General features: G+C 38.1%; 2 protein-coding genes and 1 pseudogene across 4 annotated transcripts in view; 1 reads left to right on the top strand and 2 right to left on the bottom strand.

Moving 5' to 3' along the window:
- Positions 1 to 11,548, bottom strand: part of LOC132117975 (phosphatase and actin regulator 3-like) — a 41,028-nt gene extending 29,480 nt beyond the window's left edge. The window contains exon 1 of one of the 2 annotated variants that reach the window (XM_059527403.1): positions 11,096 to 11,548. In XM_059527403.1, the coding sequence (XP_059383386.1) occupies positions 11,096 to 11,288 (193 nt within the window). In that variant the 5' untranslated portion in view covers positions 11,289 to 11,548. The remainder of the gene's footprint in view (positions 1 to 11,095) is intronic. The other variant, XM_059527402.1, reaches the window with a different exon arrangement.
- A 913-nt stretch (positions 11,549 to 12,461) lies between these two features.
- LOC132118663 (GPI transamidase component PIG-T-like) lies at positions 12,462 to 20,552 on the top strand (annotated as a pseudogene).
- Positions 20,553 to 21,786: 1,234 nt separating this feature from the next.
- Positions 21,787 to 24,092, bottom strand: wfdc2 (WAP four-disulfide core domain 2). 2 transcript variants are annotated; one of them, XM_059527000.1, is made up of 5 exons: positions 23,981 to 24,092; positions 23,659 to 23,834; positions 22,408 to 22,539; positions 22,106 to 22,243; positions 21,787 to 21,966 (listed from the first exon to the last, which is right to left on the bottom strand). In XM_059527000.1, exons 2-5 carry the CDS (start codon positions 23,753 to 23,755, stop codon positions 21,833 to 21,835), a joined length of 501 nt encoding a protein of 166 aa, XP_059382983.1. In that variant the 5' UTR covers positions 23,756 to 23,834; positions 23,981 to 24,092; the 3' UTR covers positions 21,787 to 21,832. The 2 variants fall into 2 exon arrangements, with proteins under 2 accessions (XP_059382983.1, XP_059382982.1); XM_059526999.1 differs by lacking the exon at positions 23,981 to 24,092 and having other exon boundaries at positions 23,659 to 23,944.
- Positions 24,093 to 26,925: the final 2,833 nt, after the last annotated feature.

The raw sequence follows: 26,925 nt of genomic DNA, 5'->3' as shown, positions 1-26,925 counted from the left end.
GCCACATACCCCCATCGCCCCTCGCAGGCCAGGGGGTACTCCTGAGACTGCGCTCTACTCCCCCCCCCCTTCCTCCGGGGGGGACCGCTCACGGGGACCAGCGGGAACCTTGGTGTAGGACAGACGAGGCGAGAGAAAAGGAGATGGAAGGAGGAGCGACAGAGACGAGAGAGGGGAGGAAAAAAAAATAAAAAATTCCGGTTCCTAGACGCACTGCTGCTCGGCCCTCCACCAACTGGGCGATCTCCTCCGCGGTGCCTGGCGGTGGCACTGGACGGCCCTCGGCGGACGGCACGACACTCGTCCGCCGCCCGGTGGACGGCGACGGCTCCTCCGGTTTTGGGCAGCCGGCAGGAGTCCCCCGTTCCCTGCTCCTCCGGATACCTTCACAGAGGCAGCAGGCTCCGGCCCCCTGGCGAACGGCGCCGACTCCTCCGCTCCCTCACGGATGGCAGCCGTCCCTCCACATCGCGGGCGGTCGGCAGCGAGCTCGCCCGTCCCCGGCAACTCGCTCTAGCCCACCGCCTCGAGCGTCCATGGCGGCATCCTCCTCGCCAGCTCTGTGGCACCGCGGATTCACCACAGCGGCGAGGGATCTTCAGCAGCGCGTCCCTCCTTCTCCCGGGCTTCGGCACCACTGTAATGAATTAAAACTTCCTATTCATCCGGAAGAAGGAGGCGGGAACCGGCGGACAATCAAAGGACATTTTAATAATACAAATTAAAGACAAAACAGCGCACCAGCCCCTCACGGCGACTGACGCGCACAAAATAAAAACACAACTAAGGACTCTCTCGTCCTTCACTGTCGTCGCTCCAGTTTTATATCCTTCCATCTCCTACGTGGGACTCGAGACCGGCAGTGGGTCGCAGGTGTCACTGATTTCCCAATCATTGCTGGCCTCCTTCCTTGTTCCCACATCCCTCGGCCCCGCCCCACTCGCCACATCGTTATTAAGTTTAATATACTTAATTAACTGACTGGCAGTCTCATTCAGACCAGCTTTTAACTGGATATATTATTATGTATGTAGTACTTGTAATAAAGCAACAGAATGAATATGATGATGAATATGTAGCTATTAAATGTTCTTTTATTTTTTTCATACAATTTCTAAAGAAGTCAATGGTAATTAAAATTTCTTGGTCATGATTTATGTGTCACAGTAATAGGTTAAGTTCAAGTCACCCAGCTTATATCACTTGTATTACTTGAGAACTCCATAAGCTTTAAGCAAGCCTTCATCAGACAGCTTCATGTTTTGAGAATGTCCATTTATATTCATAATCCATTTATATTCATATAATGACCTTTGGTGCAGACCATCATGATCAGCTCATCAAGAAAATCATTCATCTGTAAAATTCAGTCTTTCCAGATCATTTTCGGCTACAATCTGGATAATATGTGGTGTGAAGTTACTATTCACAAAGTGGCTTTACATAATAAATAAATGCTGAGTATTTTCTTTAAACACTGCACTGCATCAAAGAGTTTATATTTAAGCTTTATTTAAGGGATAGTTCACCTAAAAATGAAAATTTTCCTGTAAGACCTCCGTTAATCAACAGAACACAAATCTAAATTTTTTTGATGAAATCCGAGAGCTCTCTGACCCTCCATAGACAGCAACACAACTGACACGTTCAAGGCCCAGAAAAGGAAGTAAAGACATCGTTAAAATAGTCCATGTGACAGTGGTTCAGATGTAATTTTATTAAGATATGAGAATACTCTTTGTGCACAGTACTCGCATCGAAGACTGACTCGGAAGAGAAGAAATTGTTGAATAAAGTTTACATTTTTGTTTTGTTTGCGCATAAAAATGATTCTCATAATGTTGAACCACTGATGTTACATGGACTGTTTTAAAGATGTCTTTACTACCTCTCTGGGCCTTAAATGTGGTAGTTGTTTTGCTGTCTATGCAGGGCCAGAAAGCTCTCGGATTTTATCAGAACTACCTTAATTTGTGTTCAGAAGATGAACGAAGGTCTTACAGGTTTGGAACGGCATGAGGGTGAGTCATTAATGACAGATTTTTTATTTTGGGTGAACTATCCCTTTAAATATTTTCATTCTCTTTCCTTGTTGCTCATTAGTAGTTGTTTGTGTCTCACACCAAACATAATTCTATTTATAAACATAATGTATGAAGACACTGCCAGACACTGCACAGCAAATACAAATAAAACTTAGATTCACTTGATCCATGTTTTGCATGTATCACAACAAAAACCTTTGCATCTTAATTTTAGCACAGAATGGATTCAAACGGCAACTAAAGACATTAAGGGCACAGAAGCCACAAGAGAGAAGCAAGGGCTCTCTGTGCTCTCTGTCATTGTTGAGAGTGTATTATCTGAGAGGCAGTAATCTGTCCCAGGTCGCTCTCTATGGTACTGAAGCCCTGCTTATCTTGCCATTCAGAACCAGCCAGCCATCGGCCCACATTACCCACAGTGCACATCCAGCTCCTGCAGCGCGTACAACTTTCAATGTGAAAGGTGTATGACAGTCATATATGCAGAAAAAGATTGCATACGTCAAGCTAATCACAGAATGACACACTGATCACCGCATCACAAATACGTCTCAAAAGCACTTCTGACTCTGACGTGGGAGTGTGATGGTTCAGAATAGAAATATGCCTTAATGTTCCCTGTGAGTATTGCCAAATGTTTATATTTGCTCTTTAAAAATCCTCACTGACTCTCTAGTGAGTCACTTGAAGTCCTTTTCATCCTTCTGTATCTCTTCATTGTTGTTTTTTTCCCACCTCCCCTCCCCCGTTTCCCCTTCGCTTACACCCACTCAGTCTCTCTCTCTTTCTCCATCCTTCCCCTGACTCCATCCTCTTGCTTTTAAACTGCATTACAGTCATGGTTTCACTTACTGTTCAACACAAACGGACTGAAATTCAATGAATCACGAACAGCACAATAAACTCAGGTTCAGCTGAGCTAGGCCATCCATCCAAGGCAGCTCCGCTCCAGCTTAAGAATGAGAAATGAGCTTATGAAATATTTTAGATGGTTCAGGCATGCCGAGAGTTAGACCTGCTCTTTCCAACAGCATTGCATTCAATATTAACTACATTTCCTCGCTCAGTGGCTCAGCAAAAGCAGAGAGCCAAGATCCTCGGATCTGTTGACTGTGCAGAACTGCAGTGATTACAGTTTGAACCCATATTAGTCACTCTTTTCATTCGAAATTTTGGAGATGGTAAGATAATTTAATGCTTTTAAAATTACAAATGACCTGCTCCTTGCGTCAGATCAAGGCTGCATCTCATTTCTAGTCTTACTTGATCTTAGTGCAGCGTTCGACACCATAGATCATGACATACTCATAGATCGATTACAAAACTATACAGGTATTCAAGGGCAGGCTCTAAGATGGTTTAGATCCTACCTGTCCGATCGCTACCATTTTGTTTATTTAAATGGGGTGTCATCTCATTTATCACCAGTAAAATATGGAGTGCCACAAGGATCCGTCCTAGGTCCCCTTCTATTTTCAATATACATGTTGCCTTTGGTAATATTATTAGAAAATACGGAATTAGCTTCCACTGTTATGCTGATGATACTCAGCTATATATCTCAACGAGACCAGATGAAACTTCCCAATTATCTAAGCTAACAGAGTGTGTTAAAAATGTAAAAGATTGGATGACAAATAATTTTCTCCAATTAAATTCGGATAAGACAGAGATATTAATTATTGGACCAAAAAACACCACACAGAATCTTATAGATTACAATCTGCAACTAGACAGATGTACTGTTACTTCCTCTACAGTCATAAATCTGGGTGTTATATTGGACAGCAAATTGTCTTTTGAAAATCATATTTCCAATGTTACAAAAACTGCATTCTTCCATCTTAGAAACATTGCCAAGCTACGAAACATGTTATCTGTTTCTGATGCAGAAAAGCTAGTTCATGCATTCATGACCTCTAGACTGGACTATTGTAATGCACTTCTAGGTGGTTGTCCTGCTTCATCAATAAACAAGCTACAGGTAGTCCAAAATGCAGCAGCTAGAGTCCTTACGAGGTCAAGAAAATATGATCATATTACCCCAATTTTACAGTCTCTGCACTGGCTACCTATTTAGTTCCGTATCAGTTACAGATTATCATTACTTACCTATAAGGCCCTAAATGGTTTAGCTCCTGCGTACCTAACTAGCCTTCTACCACGCTACAACCCATCACGCACCCTAAGGTCACAAAACGCTGGACTTTTGGTAGTTCCTAGGATAGCAAAGTCCACTAAAGGAGGTAGAGCTTTTTCACATTTGGCTCCCAAACTCTGGAATAGCCTTCCTGATAATGTTCGGGGTTCAGACACACTCTCTCTGTTTAAATCCAGATTAAAAACGCATCTCTTTCGCCAAGCATTCGAATAATGTATCTCTTAAATTGTGAGTGTAGTTGCATCTGCATTTTTATTCTTTAGCTTGGGTTAAACTAATTTTACTTTGTTGGATCAGCAGCTATGCTAATGATGTCTCTATCTTGTTTCTATGTTTTGCCACGGGATTTACATCCCGTGGTAACTAGGATTTACACAAGCTCCAGTCTGGATCCAGAACACCTGAGAAGAGATGATGCTGACCCTCAGAGGACCCCAGATGATCCTAACCTTGAATCAACAAACAGAACTAACAATTATTGCTACATGTGTGACTGCATCATATAATTACTATTAATTAATAATATTGATAGTTCATCGTCTAGCTGACTACGTCTTGTATTATTATTATTTTTTTTTTTTTTTTTTTCTAAAATCCTGTCAAACGTGCACAAACTACTAGCCACTACTAAATATTGTAGAAACATAATTTTCTGTAAAGTTGCTTTGTAACGATTTGTATTGTAAAAAGCGCTATACAAATAAACTTGAATTGAATTGAATTTTGATGGATAGAGCACGAAAGAAGTAAAATACAGTAAAAACAGCAATACTATGAAATATCATTACACTTTAACATTAGTTTTCTATCTGAATTTGTAAAATGTAATTGATTTCTGTGATGCAAAGCTGAATTTTCTGCATCATTCCTCCAGTCTTCAGAGTCACGTGATTTTACAGAAATCATAATAATATGCTGATTTGCTGCTCCAGAAACATTTCTTATTATTATCGATGTTATTATCAAACAGTCAGCTGCTTGATATTTTTGTGCAAACTATAAAACATAATTTTTCTGGATTCTTTAATAAATAAAAAGTTTGAAAGAACAACGTTTATTTGAAACCGGAATCTTTTGTAACATTACTGATCTATTTACTGTCACTTTTGATCAATTCAATGCATTCTTGCTCAATAAAAGTATTAGCTTCTGAAAGAAAAACAAATATGATCCCAAACTTTTAAACACTGTAGAACTCATCAGAAAATTATTTTGAGACTAATTAATCTGAGCTATGCCATCCATTATTATATCTTAATATTCTTACATCAATAATTGTCTTTCCCTCCCTTTTTTATTCATCTATTGTTTTAGAAGAACATTTGAGACGAAATAGATGCTTAAATGGAATATAAATGTTAAGAATTCTGAGCTATTATTTTTTGTTATATATGTATTAATTTTATAGTAGATTAACTATAGCGTTATACTCTTGTTGTTATTATCCTCTGGGGTATGTTTCCATCATCCTGGAAAAAGTTTATACTCGTGAGAGTCAATCAGTGAAGCTAATTTCTGTTTGCTGCATTAATCAAACTCTTTTCTACAAACTCAGTTCTGAATCCTCCCTTTCTCTTTCGCTGTCACACGTACAACCTCAAAAATATGAAACGTTTTGCTTCAGATATATACACTACTGAAAAGAAAAGCCTGTCATACGCGTTATCTGCTCTGTGTTGTATCTCTGGGGAGGTCACTGAGCCTGTTGTTGTGTTCAGTTTTCACGGCTGAGGAGAGCTGGGAGCCGCTGAACTGTGCTTGACAAGGTCAGGTCTTTGTCTCCTCTTGTACACTATCCAGCGCATATACCTTAGTCTGCATTAAGGAAAGACAATCCCAAGCTGGAATGACACCTAAGGATTTTTTAAAGTTAGAACCCACTGACGCATGCATGTGAGAAATATAGCCACAATGTTGTTATTACGTATTAGCATCTTCACAATGGTTAGAACCACTTAGGGTTAGGGATTTGAACACACCCGAATCAAGTCCTGATCTTCACACATTTCAGCAACTGACACCTCATTACGTGGTTTGTTGTGGGAAGGTGTGATATTATTTTTCACATACTTGCACTGAAGGTGGCACCCAAACCAACAGAGCAGAATATCATAACGTGGCTGGCTTTTTGGTTTCCAGCAAACCACAATCCAGAACACCCTAGCAACACCCTGGCAACCACTACCATTCATTCTTTGTACAGTGAAGTCCATCCTGGATTTTGCAGTCAACTCCACAGCTTGCATTTTTGTCTTATTTCTACAATTCATCCACATACAAAAAAATAAAAAATAAAACATTAAACTGGGGGGTCAAATTGTCTAATCAAAATGCATAATTCAGAGACCGAACTTGCATTCACAGCAACGGGACTTTCACTCCATCAATTAGTGTTTAAAAGGAGAGAAAAGTTAAGATATGAGGCCAATTCAATGACAAAAATTCATATTTTATATTTTAAATATTTAATAATATGTAATCTCACTGTATATATATATAAATCCTCTTTTCCTCATAATACCTGATGTTATCAATATTTTTCAACATTATTTTACCGGATATACACCTTAACAATTTTAATTAATGCAATCAGTTATAATATTATTAGAAACTGCAAAACAAAATGAATATTTTTTTTAAATTTTGCATTGCATGCAATTCTAAGAAGAGACCATGATAAAATGTTAAATGGTAAAAATATTAAAGAATAAATTTAAATTAAAGAAATATTTAAAGTGTCACTGATTAAATACTATACTGATTCAGTGCAAGTGTGCAAGATATTGTCTAACACGATACTGTACTTTCTGTATCTACAGTTAACTCTACTCAGCATCACTAACACAAACTGCATAAGAACATCATGATGATTGATAGGTTTTCACTGCAAAACGAGACAAAAATATCACAAATATTGTTGCCTTGTTGCTATTATAAATATTGTTGCAAGCTGCAATCAATTCGTTCATTTTGAAAAACATCGTGTAAAACCCTGCAGGAAAAGTTTGTTAGCAAATTTGTAAAGATGTACTTGAGGAAAGGAAAAACAAAGGTTGTCCTCTCAAAATTCATAATCACATTAGATGTATTTCTGTGTGGATCTATGGTGAGCGTGATTTCACCAAGTACAACATGTTCCTGGATCAACATCCTTGTTGATCCTGGAACAACACTCCAATCAACCAATCAGAATTCAGATATAACTTTTCAAGAAATATCTGTTTTAGGCTTAAAATCAGGGTTAGGTGCTTCTACACTCTTGGTAATCAGCTATCATTTCCCACTGATTTTAGGAATAAATTATGGGTAGGGTTATGTTTAGGCGCAGGGATTGGGTAAAGTTTATATTTTTGGACAATGATGTTGATCCAGGAACATGTCTAACTTGGCAAAATCACGGCCGCACGTCCTGATTTTGCTGAGTTAGATGTGTTCCTAGGTCAACATATTTTGCTGACCCTGGAACAACATTTTACTCCAAAAATGTATTCTTGACCATATCCCTACACCTAAACCTAACCTTAACCACGAGTAATCCCTAAAATCAGAGGAAATGATAGATGAATGACTCTGATGTACAAGCACCAAACAGTGATTTTAAGCGTAAACTTCACAAAATCTATAAACGGGTTCTTCAAATCTGATTGGTTAATCACAATGTTGTTCCAGGGACAACAAAGATGTTGTCCCAGGAACATGTCTCACTTGGTAAAATCAAGTTCTGTATCACGACCACCGCGGATCTACAGCATGATGCTGCCTATCAAGAAATAGTGCACTGACAAGATATAAAATCACACTAACTAACATCAATCGTGTGTTGTGTGGATACCAGATAAGTAAAATACATACAAGCAGTCATGATCAAGATCTGTCAGCTAGGCTAAACTCTGAGCTTGTTCTACGTTCCATCCAATATTCACCAGAACTTCATACTGAGGGCTCTTACTCTTGAAAGACAACTGCTCGTACCAACAATGACAGCAGCACAAATAAAAAAGTAGTTTTAGTGAGACTCTGACACTGCCTTTCAAACCACTGCAAAACCAAGCACAGGAGAATTCCCCCATCTTCTTAAGAACACAGTCACAGTCAGTCTGAAACAATACGGTTTTACATGAATCCAATGAACCACAGAAGTGAAAGATGCATGGAAAGAAATATCAAGGGCTCTCTGGACTAGACCTTTTCATCAGCGCTCGCAGCAGCCAGCAGGAGGGAAGCTGATGAGTCATAGCCCACCTCAGAACACCGGCCTTTGCACCAACCCCTTACTGTATGTGCTATTCACAAGAAACCTTCAAACATGAGTACATATAGCAGAGATTTTTAAGGTGAGCATAATTATTAAGGATGATTTTCCTAATTCAATATTTAGAACGTACGTACTGGCTTGTGCACAGGACATAAACAAAAACTGAAACAGAGTTTTGAGAAGTTAAGATGCATATATAGTTAAAGTCCTTAAATCAGTCTCTTTATAAAGTGTCTTGAATTCCCCAAAATGTTCACTTTATCTTATTTACAAAGTATAAAAAGCTTAATTTTCATCTCATTTTTCTGGGGCACGAGGTTCACCAAACTGTGAAGACACTTTTAATGTGTAAAGAGGTGTGAAGTGAGCAGGGCATGGGGTGCATCACAGAATCTAAATTTAAGACTCTTTTAATGAATCTTTTCTGACTCTGTCTTTCAGTTCAACCTTTGAAGCATTATTTTTTGGGGGGCAGAGTTTAAGGTTAACGCACCTCTGAGAGCTATGAGCAGTGCCACTCAAATCAGCTCTTTTTCTGTTGAGCATCTGCCCAAGATGAATCTAGAAATGTAAATCCTCTGAATTTAAAGGCCTAAAAATACCTGCACTCAACAGTGAACAGTCTCTTGTAAAATGGTGCTGCTCCCACACTGTCAGAGTGGAATGAAAGTACCTGCGGATGTCATGTTACATCTGATTTTGTAACACTAAAAAGAGAAAAGGTTAACATGACTCTTGGCCTCATTGATTGCTAGCACAGCCGTGATAAAATAGTGGTCCCTACAGAATATACCAATAAAGCTAAAGGTGAAACAGTGGGGGATTCAAAGAAGTCATCTTTATCACAAAAGATTGAAAAAGATCAACTGGTATTTTCTCTTATTCTTTCCCATGACAGATTGCTTGGTCATTGTGCATCATTTCCACTCCACATACACACTGGACCTCACTCACGTTCATAGCAAAGTGCTCCTGGTGGCAGAGGATAATTCTCATTAAAGCATGGTTTAGGTTATATTTCACAATAAATTCAAAATTTATATAAAATTTAAGGACTATTATAATAAATATTTACAATTTTTAATAACAATTAACCACATAATTTGCCCCAAAATATTGCAACACATTTGGACATTTTACCTTGTCACTGTCACAATATATTCTTATTGTGTGTGTGTGTGTGTGTGTGTGTGTGTGTGTGTGTGTGTGTGTACACACGATATATCAAGACAATTTCAAAGTGAAATTTCCAAATGTGTTGCAATATTGTGTAAAGATATATATAATATATATAGTGTATTTATGTGTCTGTGTGTGTGTATATAATATATTCTTACACATACACACACAGTAATAATAAAGTAATTATTAATAAATGTATACATTAATTTTATTATATACAGAATTATATATATATATATATACACACACACAGTAATAAAGAAATAATTAATAATGTGTTATCTTGACAATTAAGCTCATTTCACCCAAAAATTCTCATTAAATGTAACACGTAGGACTTTTTAAAATTACTGTTTTCTTTATTTTGATTTACAGTAAAACTTAAATAGATTTCAAACATTAAATTCAAAATGTAAATAATATATAGATCAATATATTCAATAATATATTAAATGTTCAGCATGATTCAAGCAACACAACAATTACTGATGCGTACATAGCTAAATGATATATCATTATTTCAACCTATTTTTTCACAGTACTGAGAACTGATGTGCTTAACTGTTTTGGAAATAAAGTCACAATGCCAAAAGAAAAAAAAAAGTGGCAATAATAAAATTAGGCTTATTTTTCTATCTCTTTCTGGTGTCTTATTATAGCACATCTTGTGTTTCTTTCCTCTGAATTTGGGGTGTAATATGACCCGCACATTCTTGACAGACTAGCTTCCATGAGATTCGTCCATTCTCTAATGACAATAAACACAAACACTTTCAGACCACAGCGAACATCCCAAATCACAGACTCCACGAGACACGGCTCCTGTCCATCATCGAGGAAAGCTGCCGCCTGTACAATCTCCAGAAGCCTCACTACATCAGTTTCTCCAGGAGACACTACTGACCCGCTCTGAGCAGTGCATGCGCAGTCTCAGTGCGGAACGAAGCTTTCAGACACACCAGCCAATGTTGCCAAAGCAGCAAAAAATGCATCTCATTTCACCAGGTCCTCGACAGCAAACCTGTATTAAACGATCACAGAGATGCACAAGGAAGGATGTGCACACGAGACAAAAGACAACGAGGACCCTCCCTCAGTGAAAAAAATAGGATCTAAATCTTTTTGTCTGCTCATATTGAACGGTAGCATAAACCACAGTTGGCACATAATCTCTAGACTGTCTGCTATACGGTTTTCTGTTATAGCTACCATAATGCAGATCCATAGGGAAATATTACTATGGTAGCCAGATGCATTTCATATGGATAGAGACAGAGCATCAAATGCGGTGTAATTTGATTGATCTCAATCGTGCAGTGCACAGCAGTGACAGAACTGAAATGAAAGTGATGCTATTAAGGCAGATTATGAGCCACTTTCACCTCCATCGCGCGTGGAAATGAAAAGCGCGTATTCTAATGACATCTCCAGACAATAAATGCATCGTCTTACCTGCGCTGTGCGAGAGATCAATGCCAGACTCGCTGAGGATGTTCGGGTCACTCTGAGATCTGCCTCTGTGCAGGAGACATTTGTCTACTCCGTCCGATGAAGCCATGAGGAGAGCTGTGAATAAAATATTGAAATCCCTTTCAGAGGCAGTCAAACCAGACGATGAGGCGGATGCGTCTCGGTCTAAGAGCATCCAGCAGCAGGCATGCTGAATTAAAACCCTTTACAGTGATTGTGTATGTGTGTATGTGTGTGTGTGCATGAGGGAGCGAGACCGAGTGTGTCTGTCATGAGGGCTGGGGTATTTGTGTGTGTACGCGTGCGCGCAGATGCCACCTTTATCCACTTCACCCACTGACGAGCTCTGAATCACGGGATGCTAGCGAGTGACGTGTTTACAGTGCCTTCTGAGATTAATTCATTCATTTGGGCTTTTTACAGTAGCCGTGTTCCGTTCGGAACGAATCGGTGTCTTTGAAAGGAATCTTTTAAAAGGTGAAACCAAAGCGTCAAAGCGCCTCAAAACAAGAGACTTAAAGACGTATTATAGCATGAGAACATAGGTTTCGATTGTCACCGTGATATTTCATGTTTCGAATCCCACATCGAATCGAATCTCACATTTCGAGATTCGGATCCAATCGGGTTTTGTTGTATTGAGTGAACTCTAACATGTCATTTGGGAACGAACTGAATTAACTTAGAAATTGGTTCGTTTGAGGAAAAGAGTAGGCCTACAGAATAATTCTAATTGATAAAAATAGCCTACATGAAAGTAAATTAGGCTATTTCACTCGACTCGTGCAGTTAATGATATAAGAGATTCACTTGTCGTAAGACCCGTTTACACCAGATATATTTACGAATTAAATAAATTTAGCGGGCAATTTTGTAGCTTCTTTCAGGGTTCAAGCACTTTAAAGGCAGGTGGATTTTGAATGAAAATCTGAAGAAAAAAAAATCTCTCTCTCTCTCTCTCTCTCTCTCTCTCTCTCTCTATATATATATATATATATATATATATATATATATATATATATATATATATATATTAGCCTATTATTAAATAAATTATTATTCATAATATCCGAACCCTTGTAATAATAGGCTACCATTAATCAGTACGATTAGTTCGCTTATATGAACTTATTCTAAATAAAGTTAATCTAGAATTTGTTATCTAACAAAAATACATTTTTTTTTCTTTTATTGACCTACGCTGTCTTTTTTTTATCAGATTCTCGTCTCCCGTTGGTCATATTTCGCCTTCTCTGATTGGTCAATGCTGTCAACGTCATCCAGGAAGTGTGTGCAGCGAGGGAAGCTGTAGCAAAAACCATAGACCTATTTGATGTCTATGGCAAAAATGGCATCTTTTACTGTCTATGCAGCGCACAGGTGCGGTTTGTCTCTACTATTCATTTTGATTTTCTCTAGTTTAGCATGCCCCAGTAGTTGTGACACGCTTGAAAAAGCAAACGAGAATACAAAAGAAAAACACAGCGTTTCAGAAACGCCACGCGACGGCAGTATCGCCGCAGAGGATCTGAATGAAAGGCAGTAGCTTTCGACGGATGTGGAGGTGGACAGAAGCGAAGGCACCAAACACAGCGAGACTTTAACACCAGCACCAGCGAAAGATCAGTTTCAGGAGGAGCCGGTCATCCGGCCCCTGCACTCCGGAGACATTTATGCCAGCTTCCAGTTCCGCTCACTGTGGGACACTGACCTCCTACAGAGGGACAGAAGAAGGATGAGCTGAAGCGTCCCATCACACACATAATCCGTCAAATGGACTCCTTTACTCATTTCTTTCTTACACCATTAAATAATAACACTTGTAAACTTCCTCAGAATTATGAAATATCACAGTTGGAGGTGTTTGAAATAAGTTCCAATGTTAAAATTCAGAGTAGCCCACAACTTTGCACACTTCATAATCATGGGGATACATAGATTTAAATAATAAAATGAAATATGGTATCGCATTTAAAACATGAATGAAACAAATAGGCATAATTATTGCAATTTAATATGGTGTAGTATTTCAAATATGAATATAATTAATAGATTTAATTCAAATAATTATGGTGTAGTATTTATGAATAAAATGAATGGACTTGAATAAAATATGGTACAGTATTTAAATTCTGAATAAAATGATTATTACGTTTAGTGTTTGAAAAATGAATAGTTCATAGTTAGTTAATAAAATTAAATATGGTATAATATTTAAAATAGACCTTGTTTATAAAATTAAGACTGGTATACTGTTTAAAAATATTAATAAAATGAATAGATTTCAGTCTGTACTCTATTCGGGTGATTATGCTTTGTTGGAAGTGAAAGAAGTGAAAGTTTGCTTGAAGAGCTGATCCTTGCCAAGCAATGTTTACAGAGTTTACCTAACATTTGTTTTCAAGATTAGTCTTTTTTGCCTACAGTTTCTCATTACCGGCTGTTCCCCAAATCCCTCGGCCAAGTGCTGTCCAAGTTCTCGGTGTGAGAGCTGCACATCATGCAGTGGGGGCAGCCCTTCATCCCCTCTCCCCCTGGAGCAGAGTTGTGGGTGTGGTTCCACGACACCGTGAGCGAGTGAGCACCTATATGTCCTTTAATTAACTGAAAAATCCCTGATTTAAAAGTGCACTTGTGTTATTCTGCAAAAATATAAATCCATGATGAGCTAACAGTTTCACAATTCTCAGTGTGGATGGAAACTGGAAGGAACTTACCAACGTCCTCTCTGGGATCTTCTGTGCATCTCTGAACTTCATGGACCTGACCAACACCGTACAGCCCAGTGCTTCTTTTAAACCTCTGGGTCTGCGCAATGGTGCGGCCCTTTCTGTGAATTATAAAGCAGCATTCAATCTGACAGTGATGAAGCAACTGAAGCTCATTCATTCTTGCCAACCTGCAGTGATTCACTTTGAAAAATGCATGTTAATGATCTTAATGTAAACGATTCTGCCATGCATGTGTCATTTTTCTCTCTCTTTCTCTCTCTCTCCACACAGCTACAGATCACCGTTTTTTACGTTATGCAACATTACCACGTGAAATCGTCTGTACGGAGAATCTCACACCCTGGAACAAGCTTCTCCCTTGTGGTTCTAAGGTCCAAGATCATTGCTTGTGATTTTAATAACTGGTTATTCTAAAGAAGCCATTAATTCATGCATTTGCTTCTTCTTTTCTCCAGGCAAGTCTCCTGAAGCAGTTCTCCTGAAGTCAGAGAAGCTGTTTCACAGCAGTTTCCATTCCCAGGCGGTTCACATCAGACCCGTCTGTCAGGTAGGCCTTACTTAACAAAAACAATTGATTTGGAAAAAAATCAGAAATTATATTTTGGCTTAGGTTGTACATTGTCTGGAAAATTCCTTGCTTTCTGAAGACCCTCCAGATTTTCTCTTTTAGGATGAACGATGCACAAGTAAAGCGTGGGAGCTGAGACAAACTCTAAATGTTGTGTTTGATCTCTACACTTCAGGCCAAGGCAAAAAGGGTGAGTAATAAATGAACGTTTGATGTCAGAAGACTTTCTCCTTTCTTATTTCAGTGTGCCAAATAGCCATTCGTAGGTTGATTTACCTCAAGCGTGGAAAAACTGTGATGCTTTCGAAACGTTGCACACTATAAGAAACCTAAACATTTCTAAAGACATTGAAAAAACAATGGGGAAATGTTGCAATTCAGTGTGACAGAAACTTGAAACAATACTACGCTCAGTCCATCTGTGTATTAATAACTGCCTTCATCTTTTCACAGAATGGTCTTTGTTCAAGATGTTTTCTTGAACTCTGACAGAGGCTTGTCCTCTTGCTACCTCTAGTAAAGTCTACGTGGACATCACAGACAACCCTGAGGTGAAACTTAAACAGCAATATACTTTCTTTTTGATGCATTAATGTTTCTCTACATGGTAAATAGAAATGGCTGAGAAGTATTTTAACTCCTAAACTGTGTTTTATAGTTTTCCACTGTAGCCGACGGCTGTTTTCAGTCAGTGTGAGTGTTGTGCTGTTTGTCCACCAGGGGGAGCTGTTTGAGTTGAGTCCTGGGAGTCCTCTCCTCAGCCAAGCTGTGGTGCTGGGGGATCGCAGGACATACTCCATGTTTGACCTGAGCAGAGCTGAGACATTTGGCCACTTACGTTCACTCAGTCTCCTTCTGCGCTGGAAAGGAGAAAGTGGTATGAATGCATTTCATAGGTGTTTGTATCGCTGAACTATTTATGTTATTGTTACACAGTGAGAATCTGTCCTTTGGGACATTCTAATCTGTGTTAATAGATCATGTCAACTATATTCTGTGGTTCTTTCTCCTTGTGCTTCAGGCGAAATTCTGCGTCCTCTGCTGCATGCGGAGCGCTACGTGGCTGGTTTTTGGCTGCACACTGGGGAAATCCACACCGTCATCACCCATATCGAGCTTTTCTTGTGCTGCTGATGGATTCAGTGCCCTGGTACCTGCAGCTGTACATTCACACCCTGACAGTCACCAGCAAGTCCCGTGATAACAAGCCCAGTGAGTAGACGCATAACCACAGTAGTATCTGTGCCAAAAATATAATATACTCCAACTTTGTGTGCTTTCTATATATTTATCACTTGTTTTAGGGCAATTCTTCAGTTATAAGGTCTCTTTTGACTTCCAGTACTTGAATCATGAAAAATGTTATATTTACTATAATGTCAATTAACTTAAAATGACTAAATAATTCCTATGTTCAAATGTCCATGCTGCCGTTCTAGCCTTTTCATTTTTCACCAGCATCTTAAAGGTGCCATCTGTCATATCTGGCAAAAAAATCAAGTCATACTCCACATTCCATACCAGATGGGGGCAGTATGCCTCAATAAAGTGAATTGGTCTACTCTAGAGTAACAAACGAGAAACGGCAGTCTCTATGCTCCGCCCCTACCTTCACAACAACCCTAGAGCATAGCCGAAGCCTATAAGACAGCGGTTCTCAATTGCAGTCCTCGCGCCCCCCTGCTCTGCACATTTTGAACGTTTCTCTTCGCGCTTCAGACATTTGTTCTATTCGAACATAAGTGCCCTGCGAAGTGGACATCACAGGATATTCAGCCATGATTCCAGTTCGAAGTGAACGTAGCTATATGTTCCAATCAAAGTGCATTGAAGTGTGCAAGACGTGAATTTACATTGTATTGATTTACAGAGGTATATGATGTCACAGTTGTCCATGTTTAAAGACGCTGCACAGCACAAATCAGTGAATGAATGTTTCGATGTGAGGTAAACTTCAACAGATTTCCCCTGCTCAGAGAGTAGGGAGCAATGAACATTAGAACACAGTTCATGAACGGAGTTCATTTCTAACAAGCTGATTATCTGAATCAGGTGTGTTAACAAAGAGAAACGTGCAAAATATGCAGAGCAGTGGGGCGCGAGGACTGGAAATGAGAACCGCTGCTATAAGAGGACGTTTTGCCTCCAGAGGAACGTTGGGTGATGTCAAGTGATTTTGAAACATGACATCTTCAAGCTACTCCCCTTCACCTTTACCAGTGAATATGTTCCTATTCGTTTTGTTCATATTACATTTTGAGTTGTATATACACATTATTTGAATTAAATTAATTTGACAGACAGCATTCTGTCAACATCAGACAGCTGATGTTGACCAAGCTAGCGCCAACCAACGTAACCAGAGCTGCCAACTCTCAAGCATTCACCGTGAGACACACGCAATTGACTCTTTTCACACGCTTTCATGCAACACATCAATTTTCTCACGTACAGAAAAACCACGAAGCAAAGAGGACACGGAGACCAACAGACTAGACAGAGCAGGTTACTTATGATATAAAAAAAATGGGTAAGTTATAGCTAGCTAATTATCAAAGCAGCTACGGTTAGCCATCGCTAAAATTAGCACGTTTATAGAACAGCCTTCGATACATTTCTATGTTATAACTTCCCGAAAAAAAAATACACAAACATATAAAACAAACTTCTAGCGAAATACTAACAGCATCTAACTTACCAATCCAAAAGAAATGTTGCAAGTTCGGTGTCGAACCTCATTTCTTTCAGGTCCATCAGTTGTCTCCAGCGATTGAAAGCAGTGCCGATGTTTACTCTGGTTCGGCTCCTTTTCTTATCGGATTTGATTTGTGATTCCGAGCGCGATTGTTTCCCTGTAGCGGGTGGTGGTCTTTTGCCAAGTGCTTAAGTTATCCTTCCGCTCTCTTCCCTGAACTGAAGTAGTGGGCTGTACTTTCCACACGATTGACATCAGGTTAGAATACGCCCACAAGCCGTGCGAGTTATTCGTGTATTGCAGGTTGGCTGGTGGTTATGTTGCCCGCATACCGCCTCCCATGGCCGAAACTGGTATTACGACACCTGTCGGGCCGGGGCTAGTAATGCTACTGCTAATTAAGGTTGATATCTCTGCAGCACTATAACTTGACATTTTTGTAATGACATCATCGCCCTTATTTCTTCTCATACTTTTGATGTGTGTAGGTCATTTTTTGTATATTTTTACCTCAATTTTTGCACATGGCACCTTTAAGATTCATTCATGCATTCATTCATTTGTTTATGTGTTTGGGAAAAAAATAATATTAGTTCTTTAAAATGCTTGGTTTGATGCACTGATCTGTATCTGTCAGTGGTGTGATGTAATGACAGTATTATTTGCTTATTACTGACATTATTAGAATATTACTGTACATTACCTTTCAATGGTTTGTATTTTTTGAAAAAGAAATCTATTCATGAGTCTTATGCTCACCAAGGTTGCATTTAATAAATCAGAAATACAGTAAATAAAATACAGTAAAAAAATAATCTATTAAAATGTGGATTATGGTTATGTGGTGCTTGATATTTTTGTTGAAAACATGACAGAATTTTGAAAGGGCCCTGCTCAAATGGACTGAGTACACACCTGATCCCAACCACGGCTTCTACGTTGGGTAAGATGCTTGCTTATCAAGTATTTTGAAAGATATTAGCTGTCTAGCTACTTTTGCAAGATCAGATTTTGTCTATTTTTTTTTTGTTTTTTTTGCAATCCTAGACTAAATATAATTGTTGTACAGATTCTAATCTGGTGTGCAACTCCCTATATCTGATTGATGTATTATAAATATATTATTGCAGTTCATCTGTGGTCAGCGCCCTTGTGCCAAGTATGGTTGCAATGAACACCAACTTCACACAAGACCAACCGTTGTTTAGCAGTTTGTAAGTATGAATTGGCCTTGCCCCCATCCCCTGAAAAGCTGAAAATACAAGATATATTCAAAATGTAGATGTGTTTGTTTCTTCATCAGGAATTTTTCATTACATACACCAGTGGATGCTCTGTATTGTTTGGGTGCCGTCAGACTGAGATTTCAAACACCTGATGAAAGCATCACAATAATCTACAAGTAATCCAAACCTCTCCAGTCGAACAGTGAATGTATTATGAAATGAAAATCTGCACGTTTGTTAGAAACTAATCCCACATTAAGGCGTTTTACCGCTTTCTGCACTGATGTCGTCTCGTATGAATAAGAAGAGAAAATTGCACAGATCATGCACCATTTACAAGCAAAAACGGTTCTAGACAAATATGTTGGTGGATTTTGATGTGAGAGGACAACAGGAATTTTTTTTTTTAGCGTTATTATAGATTATGGACTCGTGTTTTGACCAAAAGCAGCAATTTGAGGTTAAAAAACATCTTGATGGATTTGTTTCTTACAAACATGCAGCGTTTTGCTTCACGAGATGTTAATTGATGGACTGGAGTGGCATGGATTATTGTGATGTTTTTATCAGCTGTTTGGACTCTAATTCTGACGGCACCCATTCACTGCAGAGGATCAACTGATGATCAAGTGATATAAAGCTACATTCCTCCAAATATGTTCAGATGAAGAAGCAAACTCCTCTACATCTTAAATGGTCTGAGGGTGAATACATTTTCAGCAGATTTCCATTTTTGTGTGAACTATTGCTTTAACAGTAAGAAAGTGTATCTTATTTGTAACGTTTGGACTTTAATTTCCAGTGTCCCAGTCAAAGAAGAATCAAGCTACTTTGTGCGAGTGTACACCGAACCACTGCTGGTAAATCTACCCATGCCTGACTTCAGCATGCCCTACAACGTCATCTGCCTCACGTTCACGGTGGTCGCGGTGGGCTACGGCTCCTTCTACAACTTGCTGACCCGCAGCTTCCAGGTGGATGAACCGAGCCTACCACTGGCGAAACGATTGGCCAACCTCATCCGTCGCATAAGAGGAGTGCCAGTGCTGGCCTAAACTGTGAGAGCAGGTCTGGCGGCTGAAATGACCATGTTAGGCAGCAGCGAGCATCATGATGCTTAAACAGCAGCTGCTGGAGTTTTAAGATGCTTAAAGCCCTGGAAAGACTCAATGCCAAGTGACTGTTCTGAACTTCAGTTGAACAAATGAGCTGCTGAGATGGATTAGCCTCCTTATTATGCTTAGTTTTGTTTCTTGAGTTTTTCATTTCGTTTTATGAATGCAATGTTGTTTTGGAAAATGATAGCTTGCTGTCACATGAACATTTCTCAAAGGAACTGCATGGTTCGGGCATCTGGGAGAAATATATGTAGAAGAACGATGTTAAGTCGTCTCAGTTTACTCCACTCTTTTGAGAGCGTGACTAGGCCTCATAGAAACACAGACACTACAATCCAACTACTGAAAATGGATGTCTAAGAATGTGGCAAATATTTTCCATGTTCTGTAATGCACTGAGATTTAAATATGTGCTGCTTTGAAGCATTGGAAGTTGTGTGTGTGTGTGTGTGTGTGTGTGTTGCTTTATTCTTTGCTTCTGCCTGTGGGCTGACCACATAATGACCTCCAGATTGGGTGTTTTTACAGAATTCATATTTAGAAGATCTTAACTGGTTTACTTTGTCATAATAAACTTACTAGAAATCCATTACGTGTTAAGAAGAGTTTGAATCTTCAGTGCAACATTTTTTTTGTCCGTGCCTCAGGGGATTTTGTAGAAGAATGTCATCTTTTTCTTTTCTTTTTTTGGAGGGTTTATGAAACTATTTAGCATCCCATTCAGCTGTGCCATTCTGTCTGAATTACTGTGTGTGAAAGAGCCTCGGCATTGGCTCCGTTATCTGACTTTGAATTTTATAATATATAAATGCATTTAAATGTAGATGTACAGATTCCCATTAACTTGCTGGTTGTTAAACTAAAAAGTATCACTGATCAAATCACCTCATTATCATCTTACCTATTTTTGCCCAACACTGCTGACTCAAGTCGGCTACAACGTGTCCTAATTAGGCACAATACAAAACAAATTTCCAGACACAAGCAATCTGAATGTCCACAATGAATGAGAAACTGCTGTGCAACGTGATACAATCCCAGCCAGTCAGAAGAGATTTGATGTTTAACGTATACCGTATTTTCCAGACTATAAGTCGCACTTTTTTTCATAGTTTGGCTGGTTCTGCGACTTATAGTCAGGTGCGACTTATTTATCAAAATTAATTTAACATGAACCGAGAGAAATGAACCAAGAGAAAACATTACCGTCTCCAGCCGCGAGATTCTAAATAAATGCGACTTACAGTCCAGTGCGACTTATATACGTTTTTTTCCTCGTCATGATGTATTTTTGGACTGATGCGACTTAGAGTCCGAAAAATACGGTAGTTGTGAAAATGATTTTGGACTAGTGGGATTTGGAGTGGACAGAAAAGGAGCCAGTGATCTGGATTTTCTAAATAATTCTAAAGGTTTCAAGTATTTTTGATTTAATAACCTCATATATGTATATATTATTAATATCTTACTCTCACCGAGGCTGCTTTTATTTTATTTTTTTAAAAAAACAGTAAAAAGAGTAATATTGTGAAATGTTATTACAATTTACAATAACTTTTCTTTTGTAATATCAAATAAAAATGTCATTTATTTCTGATGCAAAGCTGAATCTTCATCAGCCTTTTTTCAATTCTTCAGTGTCGCATGATCTTTTGATCAAATTAACGTGTCCTTGCTGATTAAAAGTATTTTTTTTAATCGTAGTGTATATTTAAAAAACATTGAATAATCAAATGTTGCATATCTTAGACAAAAACTTCAAACTTTGCCCTCCCTCCAGACAGAATACACAGTCTTTTCACATTCCAGGACACTGATGCACACTAACCTCGATTCAGCTCACATTTTCATAATTTTTGCACTTAATTCCCTCTTTTATGTGATTAAATTGCCAAAAGTGCAGTGTTACTCTTTGACTTTCATTTCTGGAAACTTAGTACTTTAGTTCAAGGCTCTTCCATCACTGTCATGATTTTGCTGACAAATGCTTTGACCCTTTTGCTGCCAAGCTCCTGGAGAGGATGGAAACAGAGGTCTCTTTCAATATAAGATGTTTTGCACGCGTTTGGGTCTCGGGGAGGGGAACTTGTACATTCCTAAGCACTGATGCCAATGAGCTGTTACGTGAGAAAAGAACAACCAAACGAACACTGGTATACTAAAAATACCAACACTTCAATGAAGCAATTTTATTTTGTGGCCAAAAAACTCAACCACTGATAGAAGGTTTACTGAAACTATGAGGTTTATTAGCTGGTTATAAACGGGGGAAACAACATCTATGAATAAAGCATTAAAAAAGCATTAAAAAATTTCAAAATACTCAACTCATGATTATGCTAAATCAATCTTCCATTGACTCTTTCTTTCTAAGGTTAAATCAGCACGGTTCACTGCATGCATGACCGCAGGTGGTTGGGCAACACTTCTGTTCAGCAGGACACTGGCCATCATGATAACAGTATTCTGCACACATTGGAGTCCCCTTCGGGAGAGCACATCGACCCGGCTTCACTGCATGGACAGACAAACAGTGTTCAGCCTCAGATACACTGCACCAAACACTCAAAGCAACATCATTTTACTTACAGAGGGAATTGTACTATAAGTATTATAGTACACTGCCCAAGCATATAATATAATATATTCACACCTGTATATGGAGCCGTGCATTCATGTCCACATCCATTGCTGCAGCATTTCTCACTGTTTGGACAGTCACTGTCATTGACACAGAACTCAGCACACATCCCTGCTCCAAATTTCCTGCGTGGACACACTCCCGGCTTTGCTGTAATACAGACACATGACAGAGACACCATAGCACTGCATGCTGAGTGCATTACTGGATAAAGTTATTTTAGAAGTTGTGACTAAAATAAAGATCAATGGACAAAAATACTGTTTCAGTATTTCTATTAAATGAAATGTAGTGTTATTTGGTGTGTTCCTTACTGAAAGCAGGCGGCACACACACAGCCCCGCAGTCAAAAACACAGCATTTGTGTCCTCCAGAGCAGTCTTTATCAGAAACACATCCTCGACTGGACGGCACGACCGTCAGCTTTGCCGGACAGTGACCCTCCTCTACAGAAGGAGCAGCATTACAGCATCTGTTAGTCAGTGGGTTTCAGTATGTGTCTCAAACTCTAGTGGTATTCACATACTGTATGTATCTACTTCAAATTAAAGTCAGATTCATGCCTAAACGGAGTCAGTTTCAAATACAACTTGCTGTAACAACCTACACTGCCAAGAATGGTTTTAAGAAGTTGTAAATAAAACTGTAGTGCAGTATGTTTCACAAGAACATATTATTTTAGTCTTTCTACTTGAAAATGTGACTTTTAATTCAGTGTGTTTTCTTTGTAATTATTTGTGAAATTCGCTAGCAATTTAAAACTATTTAAGTGAATATAGTTGACCACCAATTTTTCCCTCAGTGTTACTCTTTGTGTTGTAGTAGTGAATAGTGATGCTAAGAGAAAACATGGACATAAGTTAACTGTTTTCCCATTACTTTACTGTTGTAACCAACCCAAACATATTTATTCGAAATAACTGTTATCCTCATGACTAAGTATTTCATCTGAAGCATTTCGATTCAAAACAACACACAAATTCAAAACATACTGTATGAATATAAAAATACAAAGAGTCATAAAATATAGCGTACTCTATCGGTTGTTATAAAATAAAACTTACTGAAAAAAGCAAAACATGAACATGCAAATGTGATACTTTATTAAAATACTTGTTTTAAAATCTCAGGGGTGCTTCAAGTAAATACATAAGGTGAAAGGATCAGATGGGGGAAAAAGTCGGTGAAATTACAATGGTAAAATTAATCAAGTTAGTCATAATTCAAATAAAAATGACTGTGTTCATCAGTAGTTGATGCAATGCAACACTTCTTAAACCTGAAGTTATTTTTGTAAATCCAGTGGTTGAACGCTGTGAACCACGTGACTGACGACTGATCTCAGTGTGAATGTCCACAAGACTGGAAGACTTTATAAGCAGTAGGCTTATAAATAAAGATGAGTTAGAATGATGAGAGATAGAAAGATAAGAGCTCAATAAATTATGAATAAACTGTTACTGTGAATATGTAATCGTGTAATCTCTATATACACAACAGTAACTGTAGTCTGATTACTAGGAAATGTAACTGAATGTAATTACAGGAGTCATGGATGTCCTCACCTGTGCAGTTTGGTCCTGAAGCCGCGTCTGTTGTGCTCCAGCATCCAGACAGACACAACACAAGCACACTCACCAGACACCAGCCTCGAGCCGTCATCCTCTCGAGCTGCGCTCGGTCACACAATGAGCTGCTGCTGCTGCTGGAAGAGTCCGCGAGTCAGGAGAGCTCGAGATCCCTGCGCGCAGAGGAAAAAACACAAACAAAACCCGTCCAAGTTAGGGCTGGAAGAAGGGAACAATTAATACACATGCTTTAGTTTGCGTTTTTAAAATGATGTTTTAAATAGTATGGATACACGCCCTACGGTTGGTCAAATATTACCCAAAAAGATATCCAAAGTAATTATACTTTTCTCAGATTAGAAAGTATTGACTGCGGGCCGCGCCTGTCAGCCAATCAGAACACTTGAAGCCCGCTCTCAACCAATAAAGTGAGTTGGGGGCGGGACGATCTGTTCTGGCAAACAATAAATCATGTGGGCCCGGGGCACCTAAAAAGTGTATTAAAAGATCGAAGTATAGTGTATGTTTGCTTTATATATGTTAGTATCTCGGTGGTGGTGGTTGCTTGCTGGAACATGCAACTAAGAAATACTCAGAACAGTGCCATTTTTACTTCATGGGTAGCCTACTTAATCACTTGCTCTGTAAATGCCGCAATATATGCCAAATATGTTTGCAAAAAGTTTAAAAAAATTTTTTATAATACATTGGGGGGAAAATGTTGTAAAAACGCTTTTCAGTCATGCATGAACATTTGAAATAGAAAGACTGACGTTGTATCTTCTTTTAAATCATACTCTTACAATGTAAGTTAGGAATAAAGTAAGATACTTTATTTATTTGCCACATAATAGTTTAGTTTTTTGATTATGAACAACACAATCACACCAAACTTGTAAGCCTTTTATGGCAGTGTGTGAGCTGATCTGAAACTAATCTCTAACACATTGGACAATTATCCCCGAAGGATTTTTGACATTTCCTCTGCGCATGCGTCCCATAGAAATACTTTATGCAGCTGTCCAGCATGTTAGCAGTGCTATATTGCCATTTGATTTCATGTGAATAGAGTCCTTTGTATAGAATAGACTGCATGCATCGCTTTGGAACAGATTGACACATTAATGTGCATTTAGTGGAATGCTGTAAGGTTTGTGTGACCACTAGATGGCAGATGACAGGTGTTTTAAAACGAGTAGGAAGTGTTTGTGTTGTCAGTGCTGTGTAGTGCTTTAAGAAAAACCACAGTCGGTGCTTTTAGAGAACAGCATGTGTAAGTATGGAATGATATTGCGGACATTATTCAAAAGGCATTGCAAATTATGTAAGGGGCCCTAAAAACTGAATTTTGTAATTAATAATTTTACAAAATACAACAAAGTTAAAAGACCATAGGTTTAAGATTTAAGAAATGGGGCCAGATGCATAAAGTCACCTATGACTTAAAAACTATTCTCACCAAATAGTAATTAGCCAAGAGGTAATCAGTCTTACTTTTTGGATTCAAATTAGACCTGTTTTTTATGTAACTGACTTGAACAAGTTATGACCAGTCTTAAAGAAAAAAATGTAGTGACTAACTAGTCTAAGCAGTTCATGCAATTGTGCCCTGGAGGCTAAGACTGTCTTTAAACATGGGTTAAATATGATTCCAAAAGACAGACAGAACAAAATTACAATTTACTAAAATAAATAAATACTAAAATTCTCAGCCTACTCTCTCACCCAAACTTACTGTGGAACCTGAAACTTACTGAGGAGAGGGAAAAAAAACACAAATTATTATTTTCCAACAACAGAGAGCAATGCAAATTCAATACATCTGAGTGTGATGCAAATAGTTAATTGACCTACTGTAAATTCAACTGGAACAATTTCAGTGCATAAAATTATTTGAAATACAAAATTTGAATAAAAACCTGAAAGCATTTAGCTACTGCGAAGGCTCTTTAGTTTGCCAAAATGCACCTTTAAAATGACCAAATGTGTGAAAACTTGTTTTGTGAAGAGTACATTACTTTATTGATTCAACTACACCCAAAAAACAATAAATAAATACATAAATATATTCAAGTTAAAATTTAGTAAGTAACAAAGGGGAAAACTGTAACTTGTTTAACCATTATACAAAAGTATCCAAATTTGTGTGCAAGGGACAACATTTGTAAGATTACAAAAAAAAAGGGAATGGGCTCAGATATTAAAAGTTTAATTTTTGAGCATATTAATTCAATAAAAAGACTCTGTCTGATATATAAAGGCATCAATCATATTATATGAAGAAAAAAAGTTCTAAAAAATGCAAGGTTTAGTGTTATTTGCACTGCTTGAATAAACTGTGGTGACCTGAAGTTTAAGTAAAAGCACTCTGAGCTCAGTAACCAAACAAAGGTTAAAATTGTAATTCACAGCACTGAAACACTGTTGTAGCAGTATCTGACAATTTCATTCATCATTTACACAAAAAGAGGAAATTCCCTTTAATAATTCATACAGCATTTTTCACCAAAAAGGCAAATCAGTCCAAGGCAGCTGAATGTAAACAGTAGACAGCCTCGCTTAATTCTTTCCCATGTCCGCTCTAAATAATGTGTGCTAGAGGTGCTCAAATGAAGGTTGATGGTTTGTGAAGCTCAAGGCTACTAAATATAAGACACAAAACAACCAGCTGCAACTCATGACAGCTGAAAACAAGGAATTAAGTAGTTCAGAAGATCCGTGTGTGACACCAAAACACAGATCCCAGATGAGGATTTTATAGGATACAAAAATAAAGGGTAACAATTTATCATTCAAATTTGTTAACACTAGTTAAAGCATTAAAGCTATAATAAACTAATAATAATATATATATATATATATATATCATTGAGCATTTATTAATGTAGGTGAATATTAATTTAGAAATTACTTTATTGTTGACTTAACTAATTATGTTAATTTAACGTCTGTTAATTTAAACTTGAAAAATGTTTAAGTATATTAAGCATAGAAATTAAACTCCACCTAAATGATTGAATTCTGCAAAAGTATTATTAGTTTATAATGCCGAATGCCTTAAAAAGGAGTAGTTCAACCTAAAAATGAAAATTTGCTCAACATTTATTCACCATTAGGCCATCCGAGATTTGGAGGAGTTTGTTTGTTCATCAGAACAGATTTGGAGAAATTCAATATTATTTAGCAGTGAATGGGTGCCGTCAGAATGAGAGTCCAAACAACTGATAAAAAAATCTGAATAATTCTTAAGTAATCCACACCACT

The sequence above is a fragment of the Carassius carassius genome, chromosome 37 (genome assembly GCF_963082965.1).
Source record: "Carassius carassius chromosome 37, fCarCar2.1, whole genome shotgun sequence".
NCBI classification, from domain to species: domain Eukaryota; kingdom Metazoa; phylum Chordata; class Actinopteri; order Cypriniformes; family Cyprinidae; genus Carassius; species Carassius carassius.
The sequence above is the reverse complement of the archived record's forward strand: the minus strand, read 5'-3'. Positions and strand labels throughout refer to the sequence as shown.

Excerpts from the sequence above, each read along its gene's own strand:
- wfdc2 (XM_059527000.1), bottom strand. The coding sequence starts at position 23,755 with ATGACGGCTCGAGGCTGGTGTCTGGTGAGTGTGCTTGTGTTGTGTCTG. Across the intron at positions 22,244-22,407 it reads GTGTGTGCCGCCTGCTTTCA|CAAAGCCGGGAGTGTGTCCA; the intron begins GTAAGGAACACA and ends TCTGTATTACAG. Across the intron at positions 21,967-22,105 it reads ATGCACGGCTCCATATACAG|TGAAGCCGGGTCGATGTGCT; the intron begins GTGTGAATATAT and ends CTGTCCATGCAG.